The sequence below is a fragment of the Gorilla gorilla genome, chromosome 12 (assembly GCF_029281585.2).
Source record: "Gorilla gorilla gorilla isolate KB3781 chromosome 12, NHGRI_mGorGor1-v2.1_pri, whole genome shotgun sequence".
Taxonomy (NCBI): Eukaryota; Metazoa; Chordata; class Mammalia; order Primates; family Hominidae; genus Gorilla; species Gorilla gorilla.
Window position 1 is genome coordinate 54,159,023 of NC_073236.2, and position 20,482 is coordinate 54,179,504.

Here is a 20,482-nt window from a genome sequence, read left to right on the forward strand (position 1 = left end):
TACCAAGGTCACTCAGTTCCCAGTCTTCGGTTACTCATTTTTACACAGTCTTGGTGGACTCCCATGATGGCAGCTGTGTTTGTTGTACTGACAAGGGCTTGAGGCCAACAGAAACTACATAAATCCTTGGGTAACCTTGAGTGTGTCATTAGCCACCTTGTATCTAATTCTTTTTTTTTTTTTTTTTTTGAGACAGAGTGTTACCTGGCCAACATGGTGTCAGGAGACTGCCCATCCCAGGGACCAGGAGCCAGGACACCCTCAGCTCAGTCACATGTTTAATGGCCACATGTTTAATGGCCTCACACTCCCATTCCAGAGTGCAGCGGTGCAATCATGGCTCACTGCAGCCGCGACCTGGTGGGCTCAAGCGATCCTCCTGCCCCAGCTTTCTGAGTAGCTGGGACCAGAGACATGCACCACCACACAAGGTTAATTTTTTAATTTTTTTGTAGTGATGGAGTCTTACTATATCGGCCAGGCTGGTCTCGAATTCCAGGGCTCAAAGGATCCTCCCTCCTCGGCCTCCCAAAGTGCCAGGATTACAGGACTGAGCCACCACGCCCAGCCCCATCTCTTTTCATCATGGTACTAATTCCTGCCCTGTCCACCCACAAGAGCACTGTAGTGCTTCCCGAGTATAGAGGCCTGTGAGCCTCCACCAGGGAGAGGGCTCCTGCAGAGATCAGATAAATTGATCACAATGGCCGGGGTGGTGGCAATGTGCTAATGCTCTCTTTCTTCCACTCGAGATATCCTCTGTCTCCCTCAGCCTGTGAGCTTTTCCTCCAGTGTGCTCTGCCAGTGGGGGCCCTGCCTGAGAGCCCCTGCAGCTGCAGAGGACAGTTTCTTTCTGCTGAACCATCGCAGCTATGCCCCAGCCCCTCCCCTGGAGGGGTCCCCAGGGGCCATGGGCAGTACCTCCTGTATAGGGCTGTCTGGGAGCCACTCCAGGGCCACAGAAATCTTGTCTCTGACTCAGGGTATTTTGTTTTCTGTTTTGTGTAAATGCTCTTCTGACTAATGCGAACCATGTGTCCATAGAACCAGAAGATTTTTCCAGGGGAAAAGGTAAGGAGGAGGTGAGAGTGTCCTGGGTCTGCCCTTCCAGGGCTTGCCCTGGGTTAAGAGCCAGGCAGGAAGCTCTCAAGAGCATTGCTCAAGAGTAGAGGGGGCCTGGGAGGCCCAGGGAGGGGATGGGAGGGGAACACCCAGGCTGCCCCCAACCAGATGCCCCCCACCCTCCTCAGCCTCCCTCCCACGGCCTGGAGAGGTGGGACCAGGTATGGAGGCTTGAGAGCCCCTGGTTGGAGGAAGCCACAAGTCCAGGAACATGGGAGTCTGGGCAGGGGGCAAAGGAGGCAGGAACAGGCCATCAGCCAGGACAGGTGGTAAGGCATGCAGGAGTGTTCCTGCTGGGAAAAGGTGGGATCAAGCACCTGGAGGGCTCTCCAGAGCAAGGACAAACACTGAGGTCGCTGCCACTTCTACAGAGCCCCCATGCCCCGCCCAGCTATAAGGGGCCATGCCCCAAGCAGGGTACCCAGGCTGCAGAGGTGCCATGGCTGAGTCACACCTGCTGCAGTGGCTGCTGCTGCTGCTGCCCATGCTCTGTGGCCCAGGCACTGGTGAGTCTCCCCCAGCCTCCCCTCTCCTAGGCAGCTCCACCACTCACTGAGCACTGCTTTGTGCTAGGCATTATCCCAAGTCTGTCCTCATTTTAAAGACAGGGCAGCTGGGGCTCAGAGAGGGTTCAGAGCTTATCCAAGGTCACACAGCTGGCGGGTCCAGGAGCAGGTGGAACCCAGAGCTGTCTGACGTCCACATGTTTAATGGCCTCACACTCCCAGCAAAACTGGGTCTAGAGGGTGGGTGAAATCATGATGCCAGGTGTGTAGCCTGGATCCTGATTAAGGTTGCTCTGGCCCCAAACCACAGCTGCCTGGACCACCTCATCCTTGGCCTGTGCCCAGGGCCCTGAGTTCTGGTGCCAAAGCCTGGAGCAAGCATTGCAGTGCAGAGCCCTAGGGCATTGCCTACAGGAAGTCTGGGGACATGTGGGAGCCGTGAGTACCACCAAGGATGCATGGCAACTGGGGGTCTGAAATGAAGGGTGCTGGGTGGGCTCTGGATGGGCAGGAGGAGAGTAGAGCCCCCATAGGGGATGGATGAGATGAAATGGGATGAGATGAAATGAGATAGGATAAAATGGAATGGGATGGATGCGATGGGAAACGATGACATAGAATAGATGGAGTCGGACGAATGGGATGGGATTGGATGGATGGGAGGGGAAGGGATAGGATAGGATGACATAGAATAAAGATGGATGGGATGGGATGGGATGGGATGGGATGGGATGGGATGGGGTGGGATGACACAGAATAAAGATGGATGGATTGGGATGGATGAATAGAAGAGATGGATGGGATGGGAGGGATAAAATGATATGGATGAGATGGGACAAGTTGGGCTGGTGGGCAGCTGCATGTGCCTTGGAGTGCTCTGTTGGCCTCTTCCTGAGAGAACCTCCCCATTGGAGCTGGGAGCCTCCCCCACTCATGTGTCCTCCACCTTGGGGCCCCTCCCTCCCCAGGATGACCTATGCCAAGAATGTGAGGACATCGTCCACATCCTTAACAAGATGGCCAAGGAGGCCATTTTCCAGGTAATGATGCCCAGATCCTGGATGAAGGCTGGGGCCCAAGAGATGAGGGACAGAGCAGGGAAGAGCTGAGCCCCCTAAAGGGGCCATTTCCAGGCTGAGGAGGAGGCCTGGGTGCCTGGGAAGTCCCAGCTCCTCCTGGCTGGGAGCAGGTCCTGGCCCTGAGCTCAACAGCACAGCCAGAGATGGTCTTCCCTGAGGGGAAGGGCCCCTACCTGTGCCCAACTACTTAACTCCTTGGCACTCGTGAACTCCAGCACCCTGGGGGATTAGGGGTCAGTCTGCCCTGGTGGGGCCTTGTGTCCAGGGACTTGGGCGGGGTAGACCTCAGAGAGGCCCAGCTGACGGCCCCCTCTGGCCTCCCAGGACACGATGAGGAAGTTCCTGGAGCAGGAGTGCAACGTCCTCCCCTTGAAGCTGCTCATGCCCCAGTGCAACCAAGTGCTCGACGACTACTTCCCCCTGGTCATCGACTACTTCCAGAACCAGATTGTGAGGGCTGCAAGCTCACCTCCTGCCTGCCTCCCCACGCAGGCCCCTGTGCCCACCCATGGGGAGTCACACACACAGCACCCCAGCCAGCTAGACACACACACACACACACACAGCACCCAAGCCGGCCAGACACAAACACACAGCACCCCAGCCAGCCGGACACACACACACACACACACAACACCCCAGCCGGCCGGACACACACACACAGTACCCCAGCTGGCCGGACGCACACACACACAGCACCCTATCCAGACACATACACACACACAGTACCCCAGCCAGCCGGAAACACACACACACACAGCACTCCATCCAGACACATACCCACACAGTACCCCAGCTGGCCAGACACACACACACACACACACACAGCACACACACAGCACCCCAGCTGGCCACACACACACACACACACCCTGTCCACAAAGGGCCTAGGAAACTACGTGCCCTTCAGCCATGCACTCGACCACGGGCCCCCAGGTTCAGGTGCACACGGTGGGCCTGTACGCTCACACACCCTTACACCCTCACTCTCACACACATGCTTACACACTTATTCATTCTCACATATATGCTCATGCTCATTCACACACAATCCCAGCCACCTGCCCTAAAGTCCCCACACAGCCCTATCTTTGCCTTTTGTCCCCCCACATAGAGTTCTAAACCACAGCACCCCCACTAGGCCTGCTTCCTCCCATTCCAGTGGTCCCTGAGCCCTTGGGCCAGCCTGAATAGGGGTGGGCTTCCCTCCCAGACCCTAACACTCCCACCCTGTGCTGTGCCCCAGGACTCAAACGGCATCTGTATGCAACTGGGCCTGTGCAAATCCCGGCAGCCAGAGCCAGAGCAGGAGCCAGGGATGTCAGACCCCCTGCCCAAACCTCTGCGGGACTCTCTGCCAGACCCTCTGCTGGACAAGCTCGTCCTCCCTGTGCTGCCCGGGGCCCTCCAGGCGAGGCCTGGGCCTCACACACAGGTGAGAGAGGCCCCCACAGCGAGTTAAGTGGAGATCCAGAGGGCTAGAGCCACCTCCGAAGCCCATGGGCACTGGGCCCTGGGAGAGGCAGAGCCGGGAAGGTGATAGGAAGCTCCAGGTAGGGCCTAAGGGAGGAGGGAGAGAAAGGGAGGAAGAGGGAGGGGAGGAGAACCTGGAGGACTCTTCTACCAGCACCCAGCCTGGCCTCCACCTGATTCTTTCCCCAGGATCTCTCCGAGCAGCAATTCCCCATTCCTCTCCCCTATTGCTGGCTCTGCAGGGCTCTGATCAAGCGGATCCAAGCCATGATTCCCAAGGTGAGGCATCCAGGGCCTCACAGAGCCCAGGAGCACACGCACACCTGTAGCTCCCTGCAGCTCCCACCTCTCTCCCAACTCACACCCCCATCAGGACCCAGCTGGCTGCCAGAAGTTAGGAGGGGAGAGAGCGGCTTGTGCATTGCCCCCACCCAGGGGACCCTGGGGCTCAGGCTCAGGCCTGGTAGGTGCCAGGCCTACAGTTCATGCAACAAACATTAAGCCCCCACTGTATGGAGGTGCCACGCCAGGAGCCAAAGTACAAAAACGGACAAGACGCAGCTTTGTCCTCCAGCAGCTCACCATCTGATGGAGAAAGATCCCCAGAGGTCTCTGTAGAAAGGTTGCTTTGATCTTTCAAGAGGGGAATTTCCACAGATAGATTCCCCATCCTTGCCTGAGTCCAACTTGGAGTCTTCCAGACCTGCAGTGGCTATTGTCCAATGGCCTCGCCAGCCCAGGGCTACCTTGCCCAAATTGGGGCCCAAATGAGGAAAGGCCCTGCCCCCTCAGCCTTTCCCAGATAGGGTTGTGTGGGCCACCAGGGGCACAAGGCAGCAGGTGAGGTTCCTGCTGAGGCAGGTGGTTCACTTGAGCCCAGGAGTTCAAGACCAGCTTGGGCAACATGGCGAAACCCCGTCTCTACTAAGAATACAAAAATTAGCCAGATGTGACAGGTGCCTGTAGTCCCAGCTACTTAGGAGGCTGAGGCAGGAGAATCACTTGAACCCAGGAGGCGGAGGTTGCAGTGAGCCGACATCACGCCACTGTACTCTAGCCTGGGTGACAGAGCAAGACTCTGTCTCAAAAAAAAGAAAGAAGGAAAGATCACTGCAGAGATTGCAGTGAGAGGTGATGGGACAGGGACGGAGCTGAGGGCTGGCCTGGGGATGCATCTGGGAGGTGGGCCCACTGCTATTGGGCATGGATGGGCCTGGAGCGTGAGGACCAGGGAGGACTCCAAAGTGACTTTTACACACTGGCCAGAGCAACCAGCCCTCTGTAATGCCAGCAGCTGAGATGGGGAGACTAAAGAAGAAAACAGGTTTGAGCAAAAAAACAGAGAGCTCCCTCCTGGCCATGTTGAGTTCAAGATGCCTGTGTGAAGTACAGGAGAGGAGAGTCAGGCAAGCAGCTGAATCCCAAGCATTGGGGGAAGGTCAGGTCCAGCATGTCAGTCTGAGAGTCACTAGCTGTGGGCCAGAGCCTTTGGGGCCAGACGTAGGTATGAAGCTGGCTCCTACACTCAGTGACCTTGTGTGAGTCCCCTGCATCCCCTGTGCAGACTCTCTGATCCCCAGTGTCCTTATTTGTGAATAGCCTTGCCCTCCCTTCTAGAAGAGAATGAGGGAATGTGTAGGAAGTGCCCAGCTGGGTGCTGGGCAGAGAGTGGAGGCTTGCCAAGTGAAGGTCCCATGCTGGCCTCTCTCCGCCCCCGCCCCAGGGTGCGCTAGCTGTGGCAGTGGCCCAGGTGTGCCGCGTGGTACCTCTGGTGGCGGGCGGCATCTGCCAGTGCCTGGCTGAGCGCTACTCCGTCATCCTGCTCGACACGCTGCTGGGCCACATGCTGCCCCAGCTGGTCTGCCGCCTCGTCCTCCGGTGCTCCATGGATGACAGCGCTGGCCCAAGTGAGCCCACTGCCCCCTCCTTAGCCCAATGCCTGCTCTTCTCCTCCCCCTACCCTGCCCCTGCATGACCCTCTCCCTCTCTGGTCCCACTGCAATGCACCAAGGAGGACAGAAACCAAACACCTCTGTAGGGTGGCCTTGCCTGCTTTCCCCCTAATGCTCACATCTCCAGGGTCGCCGACAGGAGAATGGCTGCCGCGAGACTCTGAGTGCCGCCTCTGCATGTCCGTGACCACCCAGGCCGGGAACAGCAGCGAGCAGGCCATACCACAGGCAATGCTCCAGGCCTGTGTCGGCTCCTGGCTGGACAGGGAAAAGGTACGGGGTGAGCACATGGGGACTCATGGTCAGGGCCTGTTCAAGGCAGAAGGCTGAGCCCAGGAAAGGCTTTGCAGCCAGAGACACCTAGGATGGGCCAGAATGGAGCACAGACAGGCAGACAGGATGTGGGGCAGACAATGGTGGGACTGTAAGTTAGGGCAGAGCCTGCTAAGGGTTAGGAGTCACCTCTGGACAAAGGGCTGTGGGCTCCAGAGGACCAGCAGGCCCTCTTCACGGGCTGAGTGAGCACCAGGCAAGCCTTCAGAGGCCTGGTTATCTACCAGGAGATGAGTAATGCCAGGGCCAGTTCAAGCCAGGAAAGGGACTAGCCTTCTCTCCAGGGTCCTGATCCCTTTACTGCCCCCACACTCCTCAAGGTGTGACTCACTCAGGACAAACCCATCGGCAAAAGGAGAGGGCTGGACTTGAAGGTCCTAGGGCCCTTGCCAATACTCAGTCAATGACAGGAAATCCCCTTTTTTTTTTTTTTTTTTTTTTTTGAGATGGAGTTTTGCTCTTGTTGCCCAGGCTGGAGTGCAATGGTGCAATCTTGGCTCACTGCAACCTCTGCCTCCGGGTTCAGGCGATTCTCCTGCCTCAGCCTCTTGAGTAGCTGGGATTACAGGCATGTGCTACCAGGCCCGGCTAATTTTTGTATTTTTAGTTAGAGACAAGGTTTCACCATATTGGTCAGGCTGGTCTCGCACCCCTGACCTGAAGTGATCTGCCCGCCTTGGCCTCCCAAAGTGCTGGGATTACAGGCATGAGCCACTGCACCCGGACAGGAAATTCCCTTCTTAAAGCGAGATCCTGTCCTGAGGAAAGTCAGCTGATGCTCTTTCCAGGAGGCAGCTGTCCACACTGCGCTCCCTGCTCAGCAACTCCCAAGCCTCCCCACTGCCCATCACATCTGGTCTCAAGGACCAGATGAACGTTAAGGTTCCTTCTAGAACTGAAATGGAGGTGGAGGGAGGGGAGGGTGGTGGCTGAGTTTCCACCCCTCTGGCCTGAGTCCTCCGTCTCCAGCGTCGCCTGCTTTTCTGATGGAAGTCCTCCATTTCAGCTGGCTCCAGTTTATTAAGGGTTTTAACTGCAGCCAGAGGTGTTCCGTGAGGGCTGATGGAGGAGTCAGGAGGGAGCCCTAGAGTGATCCAGAGAAGTGGAGAGGCCAGGACCACACGACAGGAGAGTCCTGCAAAGGGCCTGGGTCCCCTCCACAGCTGTGTGTCTCCTTCCTCAGTGCAAGCAATTTGTGGAGCAGCACACGCCCAAGCTGCTGACCCTGGTGCCCAGGGGCTGGGATGCCCACACCACCTGCCAGGTACACCCACCCCTCCCAGTTGGTCCTAGGACTTCCCTTGGCTCCCAGAGCCCCCACCCTTTGGGCCCGTGATCCTCAGAGGCCTCACTCCCCTGGGTCCAAGGTGGTCCCAGGTGCACAGGCCAGGGACTGGGAGGCACCCCTCTCTGTTTCCGTGTAAAAAATCATGAGAGCATGGAAAAGGGGGATGGGAAGGGAAGGACGGCCTGAGGAGTGCGGCTGGATGTCCATTATGGGATGGGGCTGTGTTCCCTGGCCAGTGTGTGCTGGTGGGGTGCGGGTACAAAGTGGGTGTTCTGGAGTGAAAATCTCACCTCCTCAGGCTCTAAACCCTAAGGCCTGTGGCTCAGGGAGTGGCCCGAGGGGTCTACAGAGTCACACTGGTAGCACCCACTAGGCGGGAGGTGGAGTGAGTGCTGTTCTTTCCCGGAAGAGCTGGGTGTGGGGAGCTGAGGGGCCCAGGCCTCAGCCCTGGTGCTGTCCCTGTGACAGGCCCTCGGGGTGTGTGGGACCATGTCCAGCCCTCTCCAGTGTATCCACAGCCCCGATCTTTGATGAGAACTCAGCCGTCCAGGTGAGTCCAGGCCCCCAGTTGCGGGGAGGTAAGGGGGCAGGTCCTGACCATCAGGGCATGGGAGGCCCTTCTGCTCCCCAAGCAGGAAGAGGCGGCCACTCCTGCCAGCTGCTCCATCCTCCCTCTCACCGCACAGCTGGAGGCTCCTGAGGGCTTCTGGCCGGCCATCAGGAAAACGCCCTTTCCGGACCCCGAGCACTGCCCCGCCCAGAACCCCAGTCACCGAGTGCCCAACCCCCAGCTCCCCCCCAACCCCCCCTCCCCGCCCTGTCCCAGGCCTCCCCCTCAGAGCTTGCCCCAGGGACTCTCTGGCCCTCAGGGTTCAATGTATTCTGACCAAGGCCAAGCTTTCCTGGGGCTCAGGGAAAATCACACTTTGCTACCCGAAGCTGTATCCCCTCAGATGCCAGGAAGGCCGTGATTGTCTGACTCCACCCTCCTGAGACACATTCTCTCCCTGACTGTCCTGTCCAAGTCAGTGGAGCACCTTAGGATGGAGGGGTGGAGGCGAGGCCAGATGCAGCCTCTGTGAACAGGTGCCTCGAGGCTGGGAAATGACCCTGAGAGGGCAGGACACAGCAACCGTGGGCTTAAGGTGACCTTGAGAGCAAGCTTGGCCCACTTTACAATTCTGTTCAGAGCCAGCCCCTAACATGGCGGTCATTTATTCATTTGTTCCCTCATTTTAAAAAATGTAAGGCCAGGCATGGTGGCTCACGCCGGTAATCCCAGCACTTTGGGAGGCCGAGGCAGGCAGATCACCTGAGGTCAGGAGTTCGAGACTAGCCTGGCCAACATGGCGAAACCCCGTCTCTACTAAAAATATTTTTAAAAATTAGCTGAGCATGGTGGCGGGTGCCTGTAATCCCAGCTACTCAGGACGCTTAGGCAGGAGAATCACTTGAACCTGGGAGGCGAAGGTTGCAGTGTGCCGAGATCGCGCCACTGCACTCTAGCCTAGGCGACAGAGCACAGCTCCGTCTCAGGAAAAAAAAAAAAAAAAAGGTATTTCTTCGCTGGGCGCAGTGGCTCACACCTGTAATCCCAGCACTTTGGGAGACCGAGGCGAGTGGATCACTTGAGGTCAGGAGTTCAAGACCAGCCTTACCAATATGATGAAACCCCGTATCTACTAAAAAAAAAAAAAAAAAAAAATTAGCCAGATGTGGTGGCACACACCTGTAATCCCAGCTACTTGGGAGGCTGAGGAGGAGAACTGCTTGAACCTGGGAGGCGGAGATTGCAGCGAGCCAAGATTGCGCCTCTGCACTCCAGCGTGGGTGACAGAGTGAGACTCCGTCTCAAAAAAAAAAAAAAAAACAGTGGGTGCCTGTGGCCAGGCCACATCCTAGGGCTATGGCTGAGCCCTGCCCTCCTGGAGCTCATAGCCAAGTCCACTTCTTCCATCTGAGGCGGGGAAGCCAGCCCTGTTCCTGAAACCCTGCATCACAAGCCCCTGTGGGAGGCAGTGGGGATGGGAGGTCCTCCCCCACTCAGACCTGACCCACAGGGACCAGTTTAATGTGTCCTTGCCCCACTGATGACAGCTGGGGATCTGGGGGTGGGGAGTCACCCAGGACCCGGGCAGTCGCCTTTCCCCAGCTCCCAGGGCTCCTGGCCTTCCATGCTGAAACAGCAAGACCAGTGGGTTGGCGTGGGAGGCCTGGGCTTCAAACCCAACTCTGCTATCACCTGGCTGTGGGTCCCCAGGCAGGACATACACACAGTCCCTCTCTGGCCCTCATCCTCCTCAGCTGCAAAGGAAAAGCCAAGTGAGACGGGCTCTGGGACCATGGTGACCAGGCTCTTCCCCTGCTCCCTGGCCCTCGCCAGCTGCCAAGCTGAAAAGAAGCCTCAGCTCCCACACCGCCCTCCTCGCCGCCCTTCCTCGGGAGTCACTTCCACTGGTGGACCACGGGCCCCCAGCCCTGTGTCGGCCTTGTCTGTCTCAGCTCAACCACAGTCTGACGCCAGAGCCCACTTCCATCCTCTCTGGTGTGAGGCACAGCGAGGGCAGCATCTGGAGGAGCTCTGCAGCCTCCACACCTACCAGGACCTCCCAGGGCTGGGCTCAGGGAAAACCAGCCACTGCTTTACAGGACAGGGGGTGAAGCTGAGCCCCGCCTCACACCCACCCCCATGCACTCAAAGATTGGCTTTTACAGCTACTTGCAATTCAAAATTCAGAAGAATAAAAAATGGGAACATACAGAACTCTAAAAGATAGACATCAGAAATTGTTAAGTTAAGCTTTTTCAAAAAGTCAGCAACTCCCCAGCGTGGTCAAGGGTGGACACTGCACGCTCTGGCATGATGGGATGGCGACCGGCCAAGCTTTCTTGCTCGAGATGTTCTGTTGCTTGAGAGCTGTCGCTTTGTTAAGATATAAAAAGGGGTTTCTTTTTGTCTTTCTGTAAGGTGGACTTCCAGCTTTTGACTGAAAGTCCTAGGGTTATTCTATTTCTGCTGTGATTTATCTGCTGAAAGCCCAGCTGGGGTTGTGCAAGCTAGGGACCCATTCCTGTGTAATATAATGCCTGCACCAATGCTAATAAAGTCCTATTCTCTTGTATGAGAAAGAAAAAGACACCATCCTTTAAAGTGCTGCAGTATGGCCGGACGTGGTGGCTCACACCTGCAATCCCAGCACCTTAGGAGGCCGAGGCAGGAGGATCCTTGAGGTCAGGAGTTCGAGACCAGCCTCGCCAACATGGTGAAACCCCATTTCTACTAAAAATACAAAAAATTAGCCAAGTGTGGTGGCGTATGCCTATAATCCCAACTACTCAGAAGGCCGAGGCAGGAGAATTGCTTGAGCGCAGGAGAATCACTGCAGCCCAGGAGACAGAGGTTGCAGTGAGCCGAGATTGCACCACTGCACTCCAGCCTGGGTGACAGAGCAAGACTCCATCTCAGTAAATAAATAAATAAATAAAAAGCGCTGCAGTAGCTGTGGCCTCACCCTGAAGTCAGCGGGCCCAGGCCTACCTCACTCTCTCCCTTGGCAGAGAAGCAGACGTCCACAGCTCCTCTCCCTCACAAGCGCTCTCAGCCTGCCCTCCAGCTGCTGCTCTCCCCTCCCAGTCTCTACTCACTGGGATGAGGTTAGGTCGTGAGGACACCAAAAACCTAAAAATAAATAAAAAGCCAAACAAGCCTTAGCTTTTCTTAAAGACTGAAATGCCTGGAAGTGTCCCTTTATTTATAAAATAACTTTTGTCATATTTGTTATACATGTTTCTTGTAAGAAATTCAGAAACTACAGACAAAGAGAGTGGAAATTACCCACTGTCAGGCCTCTGAGCCCAAGCTAAGCCATCATATCCCCTGTGCCCTGCACGTATACACCCAGATGGCCTGAAGCAACTGAAGATCCACAAAAGAAGTGAAAATAGCCAGTTCCTGCCTTAACTGATGACATTCCACCATTGTGATTTGTTCCTGCCCCACCCTAACTGATCAATTGACCTTGTGACAATACACCTTCCCCACCCTTGAGAAGGTACTTTGTAATATTCTCCCCACCCCCCAACGCCCCCACCCCCGCACCCTTAAGAAGGTATTTTGTAATATTCTCTCCACCATTGAGAATGTGCTTTGTAAGTTCCACCCCCTGCCCACAAAAAATTGCTCCTAACTCCACCGCCTATCCCAAACCTACAAGAACTAATGATAATCCCACCACCCTTTGCTGACTCTTTTCGGACTCAGCCCACCTGCACCCAGGTGATTAAAAAGCTTTATTGTTCACACAAAGCCTGTTTGGTAGTCTCTTCACAGGGAAGCATGTGACACCCACAGTCCCACCTAGCCCAGGAGAGAGCTATTGCAGGGTGTGTGTTTTGACACTGAGCTTGGGGCTTTTTCCATCTTCTCCCCACAGCCTCTGGCTCCGCACCTCCACCGTTCAAGCGCCAGAAAGAGCGTCTATGCAGCCTGCTCTTGGGCTAGGGATGAGACACACAATTCATTGGCTCCTGGATTTTAACTTTTAAGTAGACATTTGTAAATCTATAGCTAACTACTGTCCTTAAAGCCATTGTTTCCATTACAAAATCCAACTCTCTGAGAGAAAAGGGTGTTTTAAATTTAAAAAAATAAAAACAAAAAAGTTTGATTGAGACAATGAAGAGCCAATGTTTGAAGAACTGGAGGCATTAATAGTTTATCCCAAAAATATGAGTGGGAATGAGTGCCTGATAATGAAAAAGGCGGCTTCATTCAAAAGGAGGTCAAGAATTGGCAGACTTTGGGAGGTTGAGGTGGGTGAATCACTTGAGCCCAAGAGTTCAAGACCAGACTGGGCAATGTGGCAAAACACCATCTCTATAAAAAATATAAAAATTTGGCTGGGCATGGTGGCTCACACCTGTAATCCCAGCACTTTTGGAGGCTGAGGTGGGTGGATCACTTGAGGTTAGGAGTTCGAGACCAGCCTAACATGGTGAAACCACATATCTACTAAAAAAAATACAAAATCAGCTGGATGTGGTGATGCATGCCTGTTATCCCAGCTACTTGGAAGGCTGAGACAGGAGAATTGCTTGAACCCAGGAGGCAGAGGCTGCAGTGAGCCAGGATTGCGCCACTGCACTCCAGCCTGGGCAACAAAACCAAAACTATGTCTAAAAGAAAAAAAAAAAAAAGATACAAACATTAGCTGGGCGTGGTGGCATGTGTCTGTGGTCCCAGCTATTCAGGAGGCTGAGGTGGGAGGATTGCTTGAATCCAGGTCAAGGCTGCAGTGAGCCGTGATGATGCCACTGCACTGCACCCTGAGTGACACAGAGAGATCTTATTTCAAAAACAAATAAATAAATAATTTTAAAAAAGAGTTGACTAGCTGGTAGGAGGACAGAATTGGCAGGAAGTGGCTACACTTGAGACTCCTAGGGTCCCTGAGAAGTGTCCAACATCCTGCACCTCTGCCCTTAGGAAGTTGGGGGAAGAGAAGTCCCAGGAGGGATTATAGCCCAAGAGGAGGGGACTTATTCTTCACTTTCCAGGGTGTGGGCTTCTAAGAGAAGCCTGCCTCTCACAGGACATCAGAAAGGGTGAGGACGCTAGCCTGAGGGACGGAGCTAGGCAGCTGGCCTGAGGTCTGCCTCACAGAGTGTCCCCAGTGTGATGTGGTTGCAGAAGAGCAACCTCAACCCACAGACCGAGAGGCAGTCAGAATTGGCTCTGGACAAGATGGTGCACCCGTAAGAGCCCATGGTTGGGGATGAATCTGTGACAGATTTAGTGGATCTTCAGATGAGCAGAAATCAGATGTGTAGCAGTGATGGCACAAGAAGATGATGATCAGGCAAGACGAGAGACACTCCAGAGAGACCTGGATGGCCAGGGAATGCTTAGTCCCCAGTGCCTCTCCTCACCACAGGGCAATCTGTAAATCATTCCCAGGGAAAGGGGAAAGAGGATTCAGTGGTTAGTCAGCCAAGAGAGGCTGAGTATTAAGAAGGGAATGAGTTACTCCGAAATGGAAATAATATGTTTTGAGGGCTCATGAGCCAAAATGAGTTCAGTTATAGAGAAATAAAGATAATTACATTATGTCCCCCTAATGAATAACTGAAATTTTAAATCCATGACATAATCATTATTAACATGTTATTATCTATAATTCCAAAGCTTTCTGTGCACATATACAAAAACAGATACAGCAGATCTACAAAATGGAAACATCCTATACATGCTGCTTTGTAACCTGCACTGTTCATTTAACAATAACCTTTTCAGGTCAATAAATGTAAGTATCTACTATTATTGCTAATTGCCACATGACAGCTCTGTCTCCCAGGCTAGAGTGCAGTGGTGCGATCACTCTGGGGTTCAAGCAATCCTCCTGCCTCTGCCTCCCTAAGTGCTGGGACTACAGGCGTCAGATACCATGGCTGGCCCTTACTTTTTTTTTTTTTTTTTGAGACAGAGTCTCACTCTGTCACCCAGGCTGAATTGCAGTGGCGTGATCTCAGCTCACTGCAAGCTCCGCATCCCAGGTTCACAGCATTCTCCTGCCTCAGCCTCCTGAGTAGCTGGGACTACAGGCGCCCACCACCACACCCAGCTAATTTTTTTTTTTGTATTTTTACTAGAGACGGGGTTTCACTGTGTTAGCCAAGATGGTCTTGATCTCCTGAACTCGTGATCCACCCGCCTCAGCCTCCCAAAGTGCTGGGATTACAGGCGTGAGCCACCGCACACGGCCGGCCCTTTCTTTTTTAAGCAACTATTATCAACGATTTGCGAAAAATAAAAATCCTTGCACTTACATCTTTGTTTGTCTGACTATCTTCTTAGAATCAATTCCAAGACATGAAATTTGGGGGACACCTTTACTTTTAACAGAGGCTGGATTATCAATCTGGGCCTCTGTGCCAGCCGTACCAATTTCTATCCCAAAAGAAAACAAGTGCCTCTTTCCACTCTCACCAAACTGGGGTATTAACAATCTTTCAAACTTTGCTAATCCAAAAATATATATATATATTTATATATACAGGCTGGAGTGCAGTGGCACAATCTCGGCTCACTGCAGCCTCTGCCTCCCAGGTTCAAGCAATTCTCTTGCCTCAGCCTCTGGAGTAGCTGAGATTACAGGAACGTGCTACCATGCCTGGCTAATTTTTGCATTTTTAGTAGAGACAGGGTTTCACCATGTTGTCCAGGCTGGTCTCAAACTCCTGACCTCAGATGATCCACCAGTCTTGGCCTCCCAAAGTGCTGGGATTACAGGTGTGAGCCACTGCATCTGGCCTATCCAAAATATTTGTTTTGTTTTGTTTTGGTTTGGTTTGGTTCCTTTTTTTTCTGCTAATCCAAAATATTTTTAAATGATGTCTCATGGTCGTTCTAATTTGCATTTCTTTAGTTACCAAATAAACACCTTTTCACATGTTTATTGGCCATTTATATTTCATCTTTTGTGAAATGCCTACTTGGGTTTTTTGCCCAATTTTCTGTTTAGGTTTCTTTTTCTTATTGTTTTACCAGTAAAAATAAACTAGGTATATTCATTTATTTACTGTCCTATACATTGCAAATTTTTCTCTATCATATATCTGGAGTATTTTTTCCACATCTATCTTTTTCTTGTGATTTCTGGCTGTGGGGTCATGCTAAGAAAACATGAATTGAATTTCACTTCTTCCCCATGTGTGGTTCAAACTCTGGCCAGACCTTGAGGTCTCCAAAAGAGGAAGGGCATGCTGGGATCAGCTTTGAAGACATGCAGGCCAGGCCTCCAACCCAGACAGCCGTGGTGGAAGCAAGCCATGTGTCACCCACAAAGGACCTCAAGATCACACAGGATATGACAGTCAGCTCCAAGAAATAGTCCCTAAACTTTTAAGTGATAATTCCTATTTTCACCATCTTGGAAGGGTATAAAGAGACAAAATCATTTGTGCAAAAGGACAACACAGAGAACACAGGCTAAGCACTAAAGCATTTACTCAAAAAATATGGGTGATTGGCCGGGCACGGTGGCTCATGCCTGTAATCCCAGCACTTTGGGAGGCCGAGGCGGGCAGAACACCTGAGGTCTAGAGTTCAAGACCAGCCTGACCAACATGGAGAAACCCCGTCTCTATTAAAAATACAAAATTAGCCGGATGTTGTGGCGCATGCCTGTAATCCCAGCTACCCAGGAAGCTGAGGCAGGAGAATTGCTTGAACCCAGGAGGCAGGGGTTGCGGTGAGCTGAGATCATGCCATTGCACTCCAGCCTGGGCAATAAGAGCAAAACTCCATCCGTCTCAAAAAAAAAAAAATGGGTGATTGACTTCTAAGTGCCAAGCATTTCCCAAGGGCTGGGCAAAAAAGTTTCTATCTATCCTTTGTAACTTGAGAGTTTAGTTGGAAAAATAGGCCTTAATCAAAGAATCACAGAAAAAACAAATTTTTCAGGTGCAATAAAGGCTATCAATTAGAGATACACAGGGTATTAAGGGTATGAGAGGTCATGGAGGAGAAAGAATTAAAAGGGAAAGAACGAGCATCCCTCACAGAGGAAGCAGATAGTACAGAGGCCTCATGTCATGTGGTACATCTGAGCAATAGAATGAAGCTCAAGTGAGCCTAGGCTCAAGAACAAGCAGGGGCCAGGCGTGGTGGCTCATGCCTGTAATCCCAGTACTTTAGGAGGCTGAGGCGGGCAGATCACTTGAGCTCAGAAGTTTGAGGCCAGCCTGGGCAACATGGTGAAACACCATCACTACAAAAAAAATCAAAACAATTAGCCCAGTGTAGTGGTGCAAGCCTGTGGGCCCAGCTACTCAGGAGGCTGAGGTGGGAGGATGGCTTGAGCCCAGGAGGCAGAGATTGCAGTGAGCCAAGATCATGCCACTACACTCCAGCCTGGGCGACAGTGCCAGACCCTGTCTCAAAAAAAAAAAAAAAAAAGTAGAAACTTCCTGATAAATTAGGCTAGCAGCTGAGGATTTCACTTGCTATCCTAAAAGCCAGTGAAGTGTCTTTAAGCATGAGATCAGAGTATGGGGGAGAAATGACTCAGGTTTGTGTTTTAAAAGATTACTCTGACTAAAGCATGGATAAACTGGGGGTAGGAGGCAAAGAAATGTGGAGAGACCTATTGAGAGCACTGCAAACAGAAACTGGCAATAGCTTAAACTAAAATAATAGTGGCAAAGGGCCAGTACAGAAGTCTGATGGATCTTGGAGAATGACCGTGGACTATCGTAAACTTAATCAGAGTGACTCCAGCTGAAGCTGCTGTCCCAGATGTTTTTTTTTTTTTTTTTTTTGAGACAGTGTCTTGCTCTATCACCCAGAGCTCAAACTCAGCTCACTGCAGCCTTGACTCAAGTGATCCTCCTGCCTCCCATGTAGCTGGGACCACAGGTGCACGCCACCATGCCTGGCTAATTTTTTTTTTGGAGGGATGGGGTCTCACTTTGTTGCCCAGGCTGGTCTTGAACTCCTGGACTCAAGCAATCCTCCTGCCTTGGCTTCCCAAACTGCTGGGATTACATCTGTAAGCTACCACGCCCGGGGCCAGATGTAGCATCTTTACTCATACACAACAGCTCTTGGCACTTGGTATGGAGCTACCAAGTTAGAATCAAATTGGTATTTCTCCATACCAATTTATAAGGATCACGAGAAGTAGTTTGCTTTTACCTGGCAGGGCCAACAGTATACCTTCACAGTGTTACCTCAGGACTACGTCAGTTCTGTTCTCTAGCATAATACAGTTCACAGAGATCTTGATCATCTTGACAATCCACAAAATATCACACTAGTCCACTACAGTGATGACACTATGCTGTTGGATCTGATGAGCAGAAAGTACCAAGCGCTTTAGATGCCTTAGTAAGACATAAATAAGAAGTTGGGAGTTAAACCCAAAAACAAGTCAGGGAACCAGGCGCGGTGGCTCACACCTGTAATCCCAGCACTTTGGGAGGCCAAGGCGGGCGGATCACAAGGTCAGGAGATTGAGACCATCCTGGATAACACGGTGAACCCCCGTCTCTACTAAAAATACAAAAAAATAGCCAGGCGTGGTGGCAGGCGCCTGTAGTCCCAGCTACTCGGGAGGCTGAGGCAGGAGAATGGCGTGAACCCGGGAGGTGGAGCTTGCAGTGAGCCGAGATCACACCACTGCACTCCAGCCTGGGCGACAGAGCAAGACTCCATCTCAGAAAAAAACAAAACAAAACAAAAAAACAAACAAACAAAAAAACAATTCAGGGGCCTGCCACCTCAGAGACATTTCTCGGAAGTCGACAGTATAATGTCAAAATATCCTCTCCAAGGTAAGACAGGTGGCTGTACCTCATACCACCTCACACACACACACAGACACACACACACACACGCACACTGTTTGATAGGTTTTTCTTGGCTTTTGGAGACCACATATACATTTGAGCAGCACAGGCACCCAGTAGCTCCACCTGGCACTCTCCTCCCTGGACAGTTTTATAGCAGAGGCCTCCAGGGAGACACCTGTGAATGGCTTTCCTGAGTACACTACAAAGCAGATTTTTAACGAGGTTCAGAGGGCATATTTTTAGCAAGGTCTGGATCTCAGCTTTGGACACTGTCAGCCCCAGAACTAGTGGCAGCTCTTTGTATCTGTTATTCTTTACTTTGTTACTAACTAATCCCGTTTCTACAAACCTGTTGTAGTTAATAATTATTGAAATTAAACTTTCCCTGAACAGATTATTATACATGAATTTCTCTAACTGGATAGTGTAATCTTCACCTCAAAAATAGCCAAGTTTGAAAGAGAAACTCATGGCAGGGCACAGTGGCTCACATGCCTGTAATCCCAACACTTTGGGAGGCCAAGGTCGGCAGATCACCTGAGGTCAGGAGTTCAAGACCAGCCTGACCAACATGGTGAAACCCCATCTCTACTAAAAATACTAAAATTAGCTGGGTGTGGGGCGCACACCTGTAGTCCCACCTACTCGGAAGGCTGTGGCAGGAGAATCACTCGAGCCTGAGAGGCAGAGGTCGGCAGTGAGCTGAGATCGCACCACTGCACTCCAGCCTGGACAAGAGTGAGACCCCATCTCAAAAAAAAAAAAAAGGGAAACTCACAAGCTCAATTTTTTTTTCTTTTTTGTAATGACAAGGTCTTGCTCTGTTGCCCAGGCTGGAGTGCAGTGGTGTAATCATGGTTCACTGCAGCCTCAAATCCTGCGCTCAAAGGATCTTCCTGCCTCAGCCTCCCAAACAGGTGGAACTACAGGCACACACCACCATGCCCGGCTAACTTTTGTTGTTGTTATTGTAGAGATAGGGTCTTGCTATGTTGGCCAGGCTGGTCTTGAACTCCTGGCCACAAACAATTCTTCCACCTCAGCCTCCCAAAGTGTTAGGATTACAGGCAGGAGCCACCACACCTGGCAAGCTCAGTTCTAAACAATGTTAAGTTTGAGTTTACTTTAAAACACCCAAAAATAGGGCCGGGCACCATGGCTCACGCCTGTAATCCCAACACTTGGGGAGGCCGAGGCAGGTGGATCACTTGAGGTCAGGAGTTCGAGACCAGCCTGGCCAACATGATGAAACCCCATCTCTACTAAAAATACAAAAATTAGCTAGGCACGGTGGTGGTCGCCTATAATCCCAGCTATTCAGGAGGCTGAGGCAGGAGAATCACTTGAACCCAGGAGGCAGAGGTTGCAGTGAGCTGAGATCGTGCCACTGCACTCTAGCCTGGGTGACAGAGCAAGACTCCATCTCTAAAATAAAAATAAAAATTAAAAAATAAAATAAAATAAATAAAATAAAAATAAAATAAAATAAAATAAAATAAAAAAATTAGCCGGAAATCACTTGACCCTGGGAGGTGGAGGTTACAGTGAGCCAAGATTGTGCCACTGCATTCCAGCCTGGGCAACAGAGCGAAGTTCAAGAGTTTAGAAAAATCTGGGATTAAGATGTGTTTATGAGTCATTTCCATAAAAACGTATAGCTGAAATGGCCTAGGGAAAAAGTAAACAGCAAGAAGAGTGACTCTAGGACTGAATCTTGAGAAATCCCAAATTTAATGGCTGGATAGAAGAGATATGCCTCCTAAGGAAATACTGGAGCTTCCAGAGAGGTAGAGGAAAGTGAGGACAAGGTTGTGTCCAGGTAAAGGGTGGCACCACAGGAGTGCAGGGCTCCTGTCTCCCTTCAACAGAACTTGCCAGGGCTGACTGGCTGCCTCCAGCTGCTTCCCATATCTTTGGACCTGCCACAGTGCTCACGCCAAGGCCACCCTTCTTCTAGGCTGCTAGAGCCCACGACTGAGCTTGATGGGAGCCGTTTCTGCTGAATTGTCTGACAGGGAATCTTTGCTCTGGGGCTCCACACTGGACTGGCTGAGACCACCTCAGAACTGCACTGTAGTGAGAAGCGCTTCCTATTTCCTTTCTTTCCTCTTCCCTTACTCATTCCTGCACTGCAGCTGGAAACTGCCCACCTCTGGCCTTCTAGTTAAGCACAATAATAATGTATCCCCTTAACTCAGGTATTTTTTTACTTAGAAACAAATGCATCCTAACTGACACACCACCCACAAGCTGACAGGAAAGGGCGAGCGTGATGCGCACCAGATGTCAGACTGCAGGGTAGAGAGTTTGTGAAGATTAAAAATGAAAATATTTTCCTCAGCCAACCACCAAAGGAAAAGATATAAAACAAGAGGCTGG

General features: G+C 51.9%; 1 protein-coding gene across 2 annotated transcripts; it reads left to right on the plus strand.

The window, feature by feature from the left end:
• The first annotated feature begins 1,525 nt into the window (after window positions 1-1,525).
• Window positions 1,526-12,453, plus strand: SFTPB (surfactant protein B). 2 transcript variants are annotated; one of them, XM_031008314.3, is made up of 11 exons: window positions 1,526-1,628; window positions 1,939-2,066; window positions 2,597-2,668; window positions 3,032-3,157; window positions 3,954-4,142; window positions 4,370-4,459; window positions 5,904-6,087; window positions 6,260-6,405; window positions 7,649-7,729; window positions 8,222-8,303; window positions 10,058-12,453. In XM_031008314.3, the coding sequence occupies exons 1-10, from the start codon at window positions 1,526-1,528 to the stop codon at window positions 8,282-8,284; spliced, it is 1,182 nt and encodes a 393-aa protein (XP_030864174.3). In that variant the 3' UTR covers window positions 8,285-8,303; window positions 10,058-12,453. The 2 variants fall into 2 exon arrangements, with proteins under 2 accessions (XP_030864174.3, XP_030864175.1); XM_031008315.3 differs by lacking the exons at window positions 7,649-7,729; window positions 8,222-8,303 and having other exon boundaries at window positions 1,546-1,628; window positions 10,884-12,453.
• The last annotated feature ends 8,029 nt before the right edge of the window (window positions 12,454-20,482 follow it).